Source organism: Chelonia mydas, chromosome 1 (assembly GCF_015237465.2).
Source record: "Chelonia mydas isolate rCheMyd1 chromosome 1, rCheMyd1.pri.v2, whole genome shotgun sequence".
Taxonomy (NCBI): Eukaryota; Metazoa; Chordata; order Testudines; family Cheloniidae; genus Chelonia; species Chelonia mydas.
Window position 1 is genome coordinate 229,982,881 of NC_057849.1, and position 16,243 is coordinate 229,999,123.

The 16,243-nt window shown below is 40.2% G+C and overlaps 1 protein-coding gene across 3 annotated transcripts in view; it reads right to left on the bottom strand.

Moving 5' to 3' along the window:
- The window catches only part of ABCC9 (ATP binding cassette subfamily C member 9), a 133,012-nt gene that overhangs the window by 66,796 nt on the left and 49,973 nt on the right, over window positions 1–16,243 (bottom strand). For all 3 annotated transcript variants that reach the window (XM_043538775.1, XM_043538776.1, XM_043538777.1), the window contains 8 exons: window positions 14,590–14,754; window positions 13,405–13,560; window positions 10,347–10,481; window positions 8,406–8,568; window positions 7,632–7,672; window positions 6,823–6,965; window positions 2,224–2,332; window positions 1,014–1,124 (listed from right to left, as the gene is read on the bottom strand). In XM_043538775.1, coding sequence (XP_043394710.1) covers window positions 1,014–1,124; window positions 2,224–2,332; window positions 6,823–6,965; window positions 7,632–7,672; window positions 8,406–8,568; window positions 10,347–10,481; window positions 13,405–13,560; window positions 14,590–14,754 — 1,023 coding nt within the window. The remainder of the gene's footprint in view (window positions 1–1,013; window positions 1,125–2,223; window positions 2,333–6,822; window positions 6,966–7,631; window positions 7,673–8,405; window positions 8,569–10,346; window positions 10,482–13,404; window positions 13,561–14,589; window positions 14,755–16,243) is intronic.

Genomic DNA, 16,243 nt, shown 5'->3' on the forward strand with positions numbered 1-16,243 from the left:
AAATAATTTCATATATTAGAAGTGCAAAGACCTCAATAAATAATTTACAATTGTCTGTTCTGCATTAAAAAGAAAAGATTGCTTTAAAAAATAAATACACTTTCAAGTATGGTCACGTGAAAAGAAAAAGTCAAGTCAGATTAGGGGAGATGGCAAAACAAAGCAAAGATTGTGAAGGAAAAACAACTCGTGCATATATTGTATGAACATCCCTTTATTAAAGGGGTAGTCTTAAGGTAAAACTCATGGGCCCAATCATCTCTTGCAGAGAAAAACCCATACAGCATTAATTTAAGGGAAGAGATTCACCTCCATAAATGGTGATTACAGGTGCTATGTAAGACATGATAGTTTACCAGGGCAGGGATAGTCTGGGTATGTATGATGTCATGGTCTATCAAGGATGGAGCACACAGAGTCTAAACAGGATCCTCACAAGGTTTACAGTGGACAAAAAAAGTGCTCCCAGATAGACACTAGGGGCCATATTTTACGAGGGCTATGGGCTATTCTCCCTCACGCAAGAAGGGCATCCATAGACAGAACTTGAACCAAAGGGCGTATTTGAAACCTGTGCATCTATTTAGTATGAATCTAGTCAGAACCTGTGGGAACAGCTAGTGCATGTGCAGACAAAAGCTTTACCCACATCAGCAATGAATGTGGAAAATGACCTTATGGTACAAAAGCTTTGAGTTTGGGAGTGGGCTAGCAGGGGGAACTAAAAGAAGAACCTATAGTATACTTGATCATGTAGTTCTTGTTCTTTCAGAATCACAATATCACTTGCTACTGAGAAAAAATAGAGGCATTAAAGAGAACTGATGATTTCCAGTAAATAGTCTGGTGTAAGTGTATTTTGAGCACACTTTTATCCAAGTATTTTACACCTGATCTTGCAGTGAAAGATTTGCTTTTGGAAGGACTGCAGGATTTGGGCACTTTGGTACCAGTTTATTCTAAAGCATGAGGCTCCCCTCCATGTGAAGAATGAATCCATGAATTCAAACTACCTTGATTGCAATATCATCTATCTCTAAGGGACGTGGCTGTCTCCTCAGCGGCTGCTCATAGCTGTCCAGCTGATGCCTCAAGGGCTGTTTCCTGTTTATGGCTTTGGTATGCTACATGATAAAGCACAGAAAGAAGAGAAGTTGAAATTCTCATACGACGACAACGTTCAGTTTCTTTTGAAACAAAATAGCCTGTTCCCCTCCCTCCTACCAATCTAGGTCAAGAGAAGAACATGTGAATAGTAACAGGGCATTTCAGCATGTGTTGTAACAAAGGCACAACACTGTGAGGAGCTAAGTGCCTCTCACAAGGGGCTGAACGCCCTCAACTGCCTCTGAAGTCAGTGGAGTCTCTTCAAATCCCCCCATCTTTTATACTATCTAATTTAAACTTCTTGTCAGCATCTGCAGAGCTCTACATAATTCTGCCCCATCCCTCCTTATCCTCCTTTGTTACGTTCAGCGTGGCTCCCTGTGCCCTTCAAATCTATCCAGTTATCCTCCCATTTGCCAGCTTAGCTACTCAGACAGTCGCCTCTGTAACTTCTTCCACACAGCCACTTAGGCATGATACAACCTTCCTGAGCTTGTCCGCAAAGCTCCTATCCTGTTTCAGTCCCTCTTAAAGACTCACTTTTGCTGGGCTGCTTACAGAGAATCAATCTGACTTCTACATACATTGCTTATTCTTTCCTCTCCCTCCCTCCATAATTTTTGTCTGTCTTTAGATTGTGAGCTCCTCGAAGCAGTGACTGACCCTACTTGAATGTCTGGAAAGAATCTGGCACATCATGGGGGTAAAGTAAAGAAAGAAAGAATTCAATCCTCGTAACAATATGAAGGCTACATGGGATATTTAGAACAATAAACTAAAACTGAGAGGGCCAAGTCTGAATGCTACATCCATCAAGTCATTTCTTAAAGTTTTTCTTTTTTATTAACGCTTAAGTAAGAGCAGAGGCCTGCCCCGCTGTAAAAACACATAATGTGAGCCCCTCTCCTGAGGAGCTCACACCCTAAACAGGCAAGATAGGCAAAGGATAGAAAGAAACTGGAAGCACAGAGAGATAAAATGACGTCCCCAAATTATACAATGAGTGGCAAAGCCAGGTTCAAAACCCAGGTCTCCTGAGTCCCAGGTCAGCATCCGCTCCACTTGGCCATGCTGTCTCCCCATTTTTGTGCTGCCATGTCAGAAAAGAGAACTTACAAGTCCTGTATGCTTCTTACAGGATTCATAGGTCACAGAGCTTTCTGCACTTCTCCAGCTGTCATCTCCAATCTCATCACTTATGAAAAATTCATTCAGCTTCTGTACGCTTAAAAAAAAAAGACAATGAGTGAATGCCAGATTTCAGTGGGTAAGCTGGTAATGATCTGTGCTCTGATCACCTGATCAGAATACTCAAACTTCATGATTGGATGGACTACCTCCACTCCCTTTTGGATTGCATAGCATCCTTTTGGCAACTACCGTAATTATTTGCATGGAAAAAAGAACAGTATGAAAGTAGTTAATGCATTTTCAGACTTTATTTTATTGCAATAAGAGCAACTGGAAATGAGGAGAAAAGCTGACACCATGTGTCTAACCAGCTCTCTGCAAATCACCAGCAAGAGCTCTGTGGCTTGCAGAACACTGGTATAAGGGACTATGAGGGACTACGCTATTCTTGATATGTTATTCTTTAAAAAAAAATAATCTGCATAGATACTCATTAGCCTTTTGGGGCTGCCTCAGTCCTCACTTCACCCCAGGGGCATGTAGCAAAGGGGAAAGCCCAAGCAACTGGTGAGAGAAGCATGGCTAAACAAAGCCCTGTACAGTATATCCAAATCCAGAGTTTATCACCACACAGTGCAACAGGGGACTCTTCGACAGGCAGCAGCAGGAAGCTGAGCCAGCTCCATAAGGAATGGACACACTAATCAATGTAATTCTTAGTGTGTGAACGCACTAAAGGAGCATGCAATGACATCGACCTACTGCCTTAGAAGGCATGGGTCAAACATTTATTTCAGCCACAGTCAAAAACTCTTCTGCCACCAGAGCTATGCTAATTCTTAAAGGGAAATAACAGGTCTGGCCAAAGTATAAGCACTTATTCATACCAGGGACAAGCACTTAATCATATCAATTTATATGATTGATGATGGGGGCCATGGAGTGGCCAAGCACACATTCCTTGTGCCTCTGCACTTGGGAGTTTCTAGGTTCATGGGAGAAAGATGATAGGAAATAAATTTTCCAATGGGTGAGGTTTGTTTTGGCAAACAGGGTCTTTCAATAACGTCCTTTGGGGTGGCTAAGGATAGTAAGTGAAACACACACACCATGGGGACATTAGGACAGCACTAAACATAGCACAGAGGGAGGAGGAGTGATGGGGAGGCTAGAGTGATGAAGAAAGGGGCATGAGATTTTCCATGAGTCCAAAATCATTTTAAACCCAGGAAAAATCTCTGATGTGTCCCTGCTCCCCCTTCAACAAAAGCAAAACACGGATCATTTAATTTGTTAGTGAACTGAGCGCTGGTGAATGGTGAGGGAGGGCTCAGAAGACTAGTGTCCTGGGGTTTGTTATTTGCCGTTATTGTTATCCACCCAACAGAGGCAGCAGCAACAATACGATCCTTTGCCAGCGTGCCTCAACCTGGACTCGGAGGGGCTATGTATGAGGGTGGGACGTTTAGCTCCGTTTTCAGATCCTGTCGGTGCACGGCATCTCTGTCAGCAAGGGTGTCAATTTGAGCCAGCTGTGGTGGTAGTTTTGTGACATGTACACCTGCGTAACGACACTGAGGCAGCAATTCCTTTCACGTAGGCCACTGCAGAATCAATGGAGGGCAATACATTTCAGCCTCTTCATCAGCAAACTGGAGAGGAATTGCTCAGTCACCCACCACTAGGGGAGCTGTTTTGTCAGGCTATATATTTTGGGAAATGTCATACCTGAATCATGGAAAAGTTTGATAAAACCACAGATTTTGTGACTTCTATGATTTTCCATTCGTGCTTCTCCTTGTAGCACAAACGACAGTTTCCTCTTATATCCTGGACAAACCTCATTGAATTAACTTAAACGTATTGAATTAAGTTGAACTACTTTAGGAGTTCTTTGTATTAAAAATGCAAATGTTGATGTATTATTGTGGGATTGTATGTAGTGCCTCTAGGGGGAAGACATGGCTAATATAATGAGAAGTGTTATGCGCTTCAAAGGACTATTTGAAACAATGGGATGGACAAGAATGAACTTTTAAAGTTAAGTGGGTTTCCCAGGAAATCTCCTGGAGTTGTTTGCAAATGTACCCTTGGTTATGCAAGAACTCAGCCTTTTGAATCTTCACCCCGAGGAGGGGACCTTTGTCTGCTGATCACCAGTTAAATGAGGACAAGATCAGAGGGCCAAACTGTATAAAGGAGTAGCCCACAGATTCATGGGAGTGCTTGTTCTGAGCCAATGCTGTCATGAACTTGTAACCACAGAGAAACAGTCTGATGGAGTTTGAAGGGCTGACTCCTACCGGAGCCCTTGTTGGAACTGGGGTGATCTCTGGTCAGCATATTAGCATCTGCGTAGATTCTTTTTAATATATTTTCTCTGTAATGCTTTCATGTCCAGAATAAATGTTCTTGCTTAGAAAAAGCTGTGTTACCTTGTAACTGTGGGCAATTACACTGCTTATAGCTTCTGAGAAGAAAAGCAAGGCAGGCCTGCTTAGGTAGTCTGACTTATTGGGGAATTCTCCACTCATACCAGTGTCTGATTCTCCTCTTATACCAGTGTACATCAGGAGTGTCTCCATTGCTGTCCCTGGTGTAACATTAATTACTAGAATGGCTTTCCAGATGAGCAATTGCCCCTCTGTTCATGCCAATGGTCCTTTCCAAAAAGAGACCCAGTGTTATGGATAGAATTCCATTATAAAGCACAGTCACTATTCTACCCCTTGTGATGGGGAGAAATAAGACTGGGCTGCTCTCCCTGAAGTCAAGGGCCAAACCTGTTCACTTTGTTTACCCCCCAGCTTCTCCCTCTCTTCTCCTTCTAGTGTTGCTAGCCAGCTGGGAGCAATTGTGGCTGGCCAGTGCATGATGGGTGAAGATAGAAAGGAAGTTATGAGCTACAGTCCAAGTCAGGACAGTCTGGCCTGTAGTCAGGACTTCAAGATTTGCCTCAATTATAATTTTTCCAGCCACTAACTTTATTGACCATTTCCTTGTTCTCATATGATGCAGTAAGATGGAGTGGCTGGTCTGTTTTCTTTATGCCTTTTCACCATTTTGAATGACCAAGTTGAGTCCCCTTCATCCTGTCTCTGTCTCAGAGAAGTGTAAAAGAGATCTCTTTAATATACGAACATAAAAATGGCCATACTGGGTTAGATCAATGGTCCATCTAGCCCAGTATCCTGTCTTCTGACAGTGGCCTATACCAGAAGCTTCAGAGGGAATGAACAGAACAGGGCAATTATCCACTGTCATCCAATCCCAGCACCTGGCAGTCAGAGGTTTAGGGACACACAGAGCATGGGGTTGCATCTCTGACCATCTTGGCTAATAGCCATGGATGGAGCCATCTTTCATGAACTTATCTAATTCTTTTTTGAACCCAGTTATACTTTTGGCCTTCACAATAGCCCCTCACAATGAGCTCCACAGGTTGACTGTGTACTGTATGAAGAAGTACTTCCTTTTGTTACTTTTAAACCTGCTGCATAGTTTTCATCAGGTGACCCCTGGTACTTGTGTTACATGAAAGGGTAAATAATACTTCCTTATTCACTTTCTCCACAATATTCATGATTTTATAGACCTCTATCATATCCCCTTTTAGTCGTCTCTTTTCCAAGCTTCAAAGTCCCAGTCTTTTTAATCTCTCCTCATACAGAAGCTGTTCCATATCCGAATCAGTTTTGTTGCCCTTCTCTGAACTTTTTCCATTTCTAATACAACTTTTTTGAGATGGGGCAACCAGAACTGCATGCAGTATTCAAGGTGTGGGCGTACCGTGGCTTCATATAGTGGCATTATGATCTTTTCAGTCTTATTAGCTATCCCTTTCCTAATGGTTCCTAACATTCTCTTCGCTTTTTTGATTGCTGCTGCACATTGAGCAGATGTTTTCAGAGAACTTTCCACAGTGACTCCAAGATGTCTTTCGTGAGTAGTAACAGATAATTTAGATCCCATCTTTTTTGTATGTATAGTTGGGATTATGTTTTCTAATGTGCATTACTTTGCATTTATCAACACTAAATTTCATCTGCCATTTTGCCACCCAGTCTTGCGAGATTCTTTTGTAGCTCTTTGCAGTCTATTTGGACTTAACTACCTTGAGTAATATTGTATCATCTGCAAATTTTGCCACCTCACTGCTTACCCCCTTTTCCAGATCATTTATGACTATGTTGAACAGTACTAGTCCCAGTACAGCCCCTTGGGGGACCCTGCTATTTACCTCTCTCCATTTCGAAAACTGACCATTTATTCCTACCCTTTGTTTCCTGTCTTTTAACCAGTTATTGAACCATGAAAGGATCTTCCCTCTTACCCCATGACTGCTTACTTTGCTTAAGAGCTTTTGGTGAGGGACCTTGTCAAAGGCTTTCTGAAAGTCTAAGTACACTGTATCCACTGGATCCCCCTTGTCCACATGCTTGTTGACCCCCCTCCCTGCAAAGAATTTAAATAGATTGGTGAGGCATGATTTCCCTCTATAAAAGCCAAGTTGACTCTTTCCCAACAAATCATGTTCATCTATATGACTGATCATTCTGTTCTTTATTATAGTTTCAACCATACCTTATGATGGCCTTGACTGCAAATCTAACCACGGTGGAGAGCAGGAACAGTGGTGTGACCAGGATGTGAAACAACGACAGTGATGCAAAGGCCTGTGCTGGCTGCAGTGTTGTTTCATTTTGATATTCATAGGTCACAAAGGTCTGTCACATCAAAACAAGGGAAGATTAGTGAAAAGGATGCCATGCTACATAGGCTGGCTCAAAACAGGGGGAAACACACCGATCAAAATATTTTGCCTGAGTAGAGGCTGAGTATGAACTGAATAAGGACCTCGGTGTTTGGTGCATAAACATTTCTTACTGCCCAGCATGAAGGGTAAAGGTATTTCCCCAGTGGATGGGTCATGAAATTCATTTTTGTGCAAAGGGCTAATGCAAACTTATGTCCCACTTAAGTCCAACTTTATGACTTATTTTGAGGATTTAAATTGTCTAGGCCTTGTACTGGGCCCAGAGTGAATTTCACCCATAGACAATGGAACAGCAACACCCCAAAATACAAAGCCCCAAATAAGATATTCTCAAACCTAGTCTGTCCCTTTCCAGTTCAGCCACATTTAGATATTCTGTTTGGTTTCTGCGGGAGACTGAAATTAATGTTGCTTTTTGTTTGCTTCCTTTTTCACAAGTCCAAATCTCAGGTGTTGTAAATTCACATTTGGGAATTGAGATTGTTAGTGTAATACTGCTAGGCAGGCAGCAGGGACATACTAATTCACATACAGTTTCTGTGAAAAGTAGGTCCTATATAAACAATCACAGTGTTTTTAATTTATTTTCAGATAAAGGGGAAAAATATTTTCTTACTGCAAGAACAGCTGCTATTGGGATGGCTGCATTCATAAAAACTGTGGAAAGAAATAAAATATGCATTGGACTATTTGAACTGTACAAAAATTATCTTAATATTAATTTGCAATACTTTATACCAAACCCAAGCATAGTCAGTTAAATAATATGTTAGTAGAGGACTTCAACCTCAAACATTGTTTCCTATCATTAAAACTCCCAAAGGAAAACTCCTTAGCAGGAAAAAATTTCCTTCCATGTCTGACTTAGATCTTAAATACACAAACAAACAAATCAAGGAATGTTATAGTTTCTACATTTTAGTGAGTTGAAATAAAATATTTTCATATGAACTGTAAAATTATAATGTATCACAGCAAAAAATTGCTTTGAAAGAACAATTTACTACAAATATTGGGGCCATTTCCCTCACCTCTACCTCATTACAAGGAATGTAATTGATTTTAGTTCGTAATTTATCTCTGTCCCAATCACACCCGCTGATGTTATCTCAGGACTTATTAATGTAAAATCTCATTATTAAGGTTAAAATTTTTTTTTACAAGTTAAACAATAACAGTAACAAAATCCACCAAATGATGTCAAGCTTCCTGCTGTGTTATTTGTCGTGTCTTTTATTTTCTATCATGTTTCATAACACAATAGCCACTGCCATAAGTACAGGCATCTTGTTTCAACTGAAGTCTCAAAAGGAATTTACTATTGAGAGATAAATCCATTATCTAAGAGTTATGTTACAAACGATATTGCCCCTAGAACAGAATTACTTACTGGAAAGAGATGTGTAAAGCGCAAAGGTTTTGAGACTTATGAGCTCCTTGGTTCTTGTTTCCTCTACGCTAGTGCAAAATATGTGCTCCCAGGCATACAACTTTAACAACTTAATGCCTTTCAAGATCTCATTGGTTTTCTTTAATCTCTCGGTAGAATAATCCTTTATATTAAAAAAGTAAGAAATCACAAATTACGAAATTAATATTTTTTAAAATTATTTTTATTAAGAATGCTTTTTTCTATCACTTGTGTTCTAAAATTAGCCAAAGTATTGCAACTGGGTTTACTCATGACCTAGGATATACCTCTAAGTACTATACATAATTAAATAGTTTACAATTTCATGTTCCTTGAAGATTTTAGAGACTTTAAAGTCATGAGAAGAAAATAAAAGTGATTCTACATTGAAAAAAATTAAAACTAATATGTCTTGGGGAAAATAACCTGAAGCCTATGTATTTAAATGGAGAATGAAACCTGGGAAGAGATAATACTGAAGAAAAAACTGACAATTAAGATACGAGGGGGAGATGGTAACAGTCTAGGTATTAAGAAAATGTAAACTTAGGGTAAGTATCAAGATAAATTTCCAATGATGATCTTTATTAGACTGTAGCATCGTTTCCCATTGATGGAGAGTGTGCAATCGGGACTGATCCAATATGAGTACGGAGGTTATTCAGAAATGCAAAAGACTTTTGGGTGGAGTGTTATACAGTAGTTGATGTGATCTATTTCAAAAGGACTTACTCACATGATTTAATATTTCATTTCTATATTTTATCATTTTTATTAATTGCTGAGATTCCATACAGTACATCATTTGAATTAGAAAACAATAGGCTCCATGGCATCTAAAGCATAGATGGTCATAGATGTGATCAAGCTATTCAGATGGGGTGAAATTCACCTCTGTAGAAAGAGTCAGCACAAGGTGCATATACCCCTTTAAGGCCCAAGATCAGTACAGTATTTAATCATGTGCTTAAGTGTTTTGCTGACAAGGGATGAACTGCTGAATCAGAACCTAGCCCCAGATCCTCAAAAGGTATTTAGGTTCCTAACTTCCACAGATTTCCATACAAGTTAGGATCCTAAATACATTTGAGGACCAGGGCCTAAGTCCTCATTTTCAAGGCTTAAGAAGGACCTGAGTAGTTCATAAGCTTTGTGCTGGCCCTCAGTGCAGGAGTGAATTTCTTCCGTGCAAATTTCACTGAGCAATAAATGGTCTCATGAGTGGCCTATCTTGTTAAGGAGCTCCGCATTCTGTACAACTTCAATCACAATTCAGAAGAATTATGCTAAAAGTTAGATATTTCTTTCTCCTTCCTTCCCCCAGCGCGCTCACTGAACATGCGCAGTGGGGTATCTTTGATGTCATTGTTATAGGTGAATATTGGAGAAGAGGGTATTCAAATGATCAGAACTCAGTAGTAATCAGGAATGTCAGCAAGAGTGTAACTCTGTGTATTGGTAACACCAGCTAAAGTGTGTAATATATATTGTATTTAATGCACCTCTTAAAAAACAGTTGAAAATGTTACCATTGTACAGTTACCATTGTATTACATTGAAGTTATTTGTTGGCAGCCCAAAAATAAATAAAAATTTAAAAATCAAAATTAATTATGTGGTTAATTTCATTAATAATAAACATTCCCCAAAAATAGTTCTTAGTTTTCTATAATACTTTGTTCTTTTATAGCATCTTTCATCTGAGGATCGCAAATAACTTTGCAAACAACTTGTGAAGTCGGCAAATATTATGACTTTTATTTTACTGATCTGAAAACTGAGGGACAAAAGAGTTAAATGGCTTACCCAAATTTACACAGCAAATTATTTAAAAAACCAGGAATAGAATCCAGAACTCCCAATTCCAGGTTCTCTGCTTTAACTACCGGACCATAGGCATCACTAAAATAAGTTACTTACAAGAGTGCTCTTCTGAGCCTCAGCCAACTTTGTAGCTATGAAATACTGTATTGGAGCGAGCAATACAATAACAGCAGCACCAACCAATGCACTTACTCCAAGTAAGTTATAGAGTAGGATCACGCCCATTATGATCTAAGGAGGAAAAAGACACATAGGAAAAGCAATACATTTCAAGACCCCTACAAGGCGAAAAAAAATCTCAGACTATATAGTCTAATAATACATAGAATTTGCATTAATTTAAATAAAACCTCACTTCTAATTTACTTTAGAAGTTAAGTTTTGAAATTCTAGGGAAAGTTTCTACAAACCTTTATTATCATTATTTATTTGTATTGTGGTAGCACCTAGCTACCGTAGTCATGGACAAGGACTCCAGTGTGCTAGGCGCTGTACAAACAAAGAATGAAAAGATAGTGCCTGCCCCAAAGAGTCAAGCATGCAGTGACATATTAGCTGTTAAGCCAGTAGTGATCTGGAGTCAGTGGGCTTGATTCTCATTTGCACAAAAGCCCTTTTACACCACTTAAAGGGGCCTTAAAGTGAGTATAAATTACATTTACATTCAACTTAAGGTACCTTTGCACTGCCAGAGTGAGTCCTACTGTAAAAGAGAATCAGGGCCAGGGGAGGTACTGTTATAAATAAGGGCCACTCATGTCAGAAAGGGCCTGCGGGATTGATTCCCTACTTTTATTTGTTTCACCTTTTCAGTTAACTAATGAATTCAATTAACCATGTCTTTCCATTGCATAGTCAAACTACTAACATCCAGTCATGTTTAAGATTTTGCAGAGTATTATTTACATACGTAAAAATCCTTTCCTTAGCAGAAAGATAAACGAGGTGCCTAGTGGCAATTCGGGCCTGACACAAATCCTGCTGTCCTTACTCAGGGCCCAGTCCATCCTTTCAGGTGCCTTTGAGGGTGCTCAGCACTTTGTTGGATACACTCAGCTATTTGTAGGCTCAACCTGCAATCTTTATTCAAGACCAGCAGGATATGGTTTGATGATGTTATATTTAGGATTAGATTGTAACATCAGCCTCAGCCATAAACTGCCTCGCCCCAGGAGTAGCATTGGAAGTCATTGTTCCTCAGAAACATCCCTCAGGGGTCCAATTCCTCTGCTTCGGGATGAGACGGTATGCATATTCCCCTTCCTGACTGCATTAGGGGGAATCACTTTCTAGCCCATAGTTAGCAAATGTTAATTCCTTGTCTTTTTACAGAGAAAGAAAGAAGCTAATAGAACTGCTGATGCAGAAATATCTGTTACCCCAACAAGTGAATTGTTGATACCAGCAGCTGCCCAATGCTTTGACAATGAAAAAAACTTTAACAATATAATACATACTCTTTATCATTTTTACTTTTGTTTTTTTAAGTGCTAGTGTCAGCTACTGGCTTGACAACAGTTCACAGATTTTAAGGCCAGAAGGGGCCATTATGATAATTTAATTTGACTTCCTGCATAACACAGACCATAGGAGATCACCCAATAAACTCTGCATCAAACCCATAACTTCTGTATGAGCAACAGAAGATCTCTGAGAAAGACATCCATATCCCAAGGACATTCATTCAAAGTCTACTGAAGTCAATTAAAATACTGCCAATTAAGTGTGTTTTCAGTTAGGTCCTGTTGCTCCCTGAGCTGGAGGAACAGCAAAGGAAGTGGCAATAGAAACTTCCTCAGACAGTCCTTTCACCTTCCTGGTGGGATCACCTCCATGGATTAAGAAGATATTTCAGTTTCTATATCTATTCAGTCCTTGTCATTTTCCTGAGATTGATAAAAAGGTGACCATTATGCTACATACAATTTAAGCTACATACAATTGGCCTGAGAGTGACCAGCAGTTCAATTAACAAAGACCAACCGAAAAAAACCTTCATATGGTAACCCCCTTTGGACACTTCTAAGACAGCCAATTTGAAGCAGTGATGTATAGGTGAAAATGTCTGTATAGTTACTAATCCCTTATGCCATCCAGGCCCTTTATTGTCTGTTTTTTCAGCATACATTCTCTTTGATGACCCTGCTAAAAATGAACAAATGACAAAAGTGGATGTTCCCTTTATTATTATGGATGACTTATATAGTGCCATGAATTTACAGTGTAGATCTAATTTACCAAAGCTTTCATTCCTGTTATTTTTCCTTGACAGCTGTTAATAATGCCTATAAGTTATGACCTACCCATCCCCACTTAGAAGCCCAAGAGTAAATTTTTCAAAAATATCTTAGGAGCCTAAGTCTTATTGAAAGTCAATGGGACTTAGGCTCCTAAATTGCTTCCTCACATTTGAAAATTCAGCTACCCCAACTCTAATATTTTCTTTCCTTCCTTCTGATTCATCTGTTCTTCTGTTGTACACAACCCAGATTGGATTAGAACTAGATGTTTAGATCTAGAAACATCTATTAGAATCAGATGTTTAGAACTAGAAATTTATGATAACTAGTGCACCTGTTTAGTTCTCAACACTCAAATCAGTGTTCCTTTCTGTGGCTCACCAACCACACTTTCTAACATTATAACACTTGACATACCATACCTTCTTTGCAATACGGGATCACAGAATTAAGGGCCCAGTTCTGACACTCTTCACTCTTGCCCCATGAAACAGCCGCAAATGAATTCTGCAAACCCAGCAATATTTTGGTTCACCATAGCTGCCTGCACAGATTACTTGTGGCAGTTGCGGAACACGTATGAGCAGAGGAAGGTAAATAGGGGCTGTGGGAAAGACAGGTAATCCACGCTAAAATTCAGACCATTCTCCGGGCTTGTAAATATTACCTAGAAAAATCTCTCCCCACTGGCCTGCAGCGATACTACTTCATAGCCTTTGGAGGAGACCGTGAACAGCAGTTCTGCCCTTGAGTTCTCCTCCTGGCCACAGCTCTTCATTTATAACTATAGTCCAATGCTATAATTTCCCCTTTTTTTTCTGAAAGAGTCTCAAAGATGTACATTACTTTAAAAATATCTTCTGTTTGCAGGGGGGTTTTCTTCTAAAAATTAGGCCCTTACTTTGATGCTCTACCTGAACGGGCATAGCCCAGAGATTGGGACACAGAAACAAGAACCACATCAGCTGATTTGTTTCGATGGCAACCAAGTTATTGATCTGTCCCAAGGTCATCTCTCCCATTGACAAGTTGGATGTGGAAAGCCTCAGGATCTTATTGTATATCATTGCCTGGAGAGAGGAATAAAGTACAGTATATAAAGTTACAATAGCAACCCGACATTGCAAACGTCAGTAACAGAGATTGTCCATTCCTGCAGCTGCCAAACAGAGAGAGAGATTTTTGAAAACAGAGGTTAAATAGTAGAAGTATTGACTCAATTTTTTGTTACTCCTGCAGCCATTAAAAGCAGTCCCACTGGGCCAAATGTCTCCATGGTGTGACTACAGAGACCTCATTCAGCAGCAATGAATTTGGCCTGATGGGACTGCTCTTCTGAGCAAGGGCTGCAGGAGTGGTGCTCCTATGAGAGCAATAACATAACAAAAATGACAACAGAGTGTAGAGAATAGGGATATGGGATAAGAAGGAATACAGCTTATTTTTGATGAAAAAATATAAATAAAGTTTAACATAAGTTCAGACAAATCTAAAATTAGGAGCAATTACAGTAACTGGCAGGTGGAAACCCTGTCATTATAGAATGAAAAGGAGTACTTGTGGCACCTTAGAGACCAACAAATTTATTTGAGCATAAGCTCATGAAAGCTTATGCTCAAATAAATTTGTTGGTCTCTAAGGTGCCACAAGTACTCCTTTTCTTTTTGAGGATACAGACTAACATGGCTGCTACTCTGAAACCTGTCATTATAAAATGAGTTTCTCTCATGTTTTCTATTAAGTTTTCAAGCAGTAAGCAGTAAATAAAGGGAAGCTAGGCTGAAAGTGACCTGGTGGAGAGCATTTCGTATAGCCAAACAGGAGACCTGAGTTCAGGAGAGATTTTGGGACTACACTCCCAGAGCAGAATATAGGGTTTGGAGTAAAACAAAGGTTTTCAGTCTACAGCAGAGGCAGTTTAAAACTAGCAGGACTCAGGTCTGCAAAAGCTTTAAGCTCCAGAAGAAATTGTGGTACCAATCCTCAGCTGTGGTTAAACATCACACAGATAAAGGACAAGATAAATGAAAGAATAAAATGTGAAGCCATTACTAGGGCATTTTACAGCATGCCGATCTCAGAAACAATGTCTTACTCACCAGTAAGGCACCTCGCAGGTTGATGCCGGTTTCTATGGTAACATAATAGGAAGCCTGCAGAAACGTCCTCTGCAGGATAAGGGCCAGGAAGAGAAGAACTGCTAGGACATAAACATTTCCGAGAAAATCCTGTGAGGAGAGGTATGAATTTGATGTCTCCTTAGACTAAAAAGAAAGAGAGAAAAGAAAAGTTTTTTGGACAACTATATATGTTGGAAAGATGCTCTGTTGTTTGGACATTGGAAATCAGAAGATTGTTTTCATGATGGATTACCAACAGGATTAATAATACTGTAGAAAAGCCATGCTACCTATAAAACCACAGTTCTGCCTATGTTGCATACTAGGACCACTTGGAACTTCTATGCAACCATAGGGATAGAACCCAGATGTTCCTGTTCCAAAAGTACCCAGGCATTTAACACGTGTGCTGAGGGAGCATTGCTCTTAGCAGAACAGAGACTATGAAAGGCAGTTCTGATTCCAAACTGAGGCCAGCAGTTCAATTACACATCCAGGCAGTTCATTACAATACTTAGCACCACTGATGGAAAAAGCCAGAATACTGAGGTCCAAGATTCTGGCACTCAGGGTCTGGGAGAAGCAGTTCACACCTGCCTTAATGCTGAGTGAATTGGTTGTTGATCTGCTCCTTGGGCCAGAGAACAGGTATAGGGAGATGAGCACCAAATCGGCATGCTCAACACAAAGGCAGTGTTGCCAGCTCTTGAAATTTTATCATGAGTCTCGTGACATTTGGTGCTTTTCTTAGGTTCTTCAAATTCTTCAGTTCTTCAAAATTTTGTGCAAAAATGTGTCTGTAATTTTCAATGAAAAATCAAAACATTTGAAATTTTTTCAACTAGCTCTAGTGGCTCCCTTTTTCTCCCCTTCCTCCAGAGCAGAGATAATTTGCACCAGCCTTAGTCCTGGCATGGATCATGTCCCCCTCTGCACCTTTCCAGCTGCATTGGCTGGTGCCCTGGGGAAAGAAAGAGTCAAAGCTCCCCCAGCCTGCCTCCAACCCTCTTCTGTGGGAGAGGAAGTAACATCCCTACAAGGGCTGCTTCCCTCCTCCTCTACACTGTGGTCCATGATGTGGGTAGGCCATGCCAGGGAGTAAGGGGGTGCCTTACACCACCTTTTGCCTTGCATGATTATGTATGTATCACAGAACACACTATGGTCCTACTAGAGGGATTTACTGGGGGGCAGGGAGGAAACTGAGTCTGGCAGCAGGAGTCACAGTGAAAGAATCTGTAGGGTTGAAGCTGAAAAGGAAGGGTAGGGACAAATAGTTTCTTATTCCTCTGTGGAACTTGGTCTAAGTGTTCCATGCCTTCGACCCATGGGGCCCAACACTCTGCCCACTGGATGAATGTAGCAGGCAGAGGTGACATATTTAGATTTGGCAGATTGCAAGCTTTCCTTTTATAAACACCTCAATGGATCACAGAGCCATGCAGTGGCACAAAAAAAGATGGCTGAATGATATTTTTCACCCAATTTTCTTCAAACCATTAGCAACACAACTTCAATTTAAAAACAAGCACTAAGGTCTCCTGCGTCTGCTGGATGTGAAACACAGGCCTTTGTCTTCTGGCGGCAATGGGCCAGTCAGGAGTGACAACATTTAGCAGAGAATCAATAACTG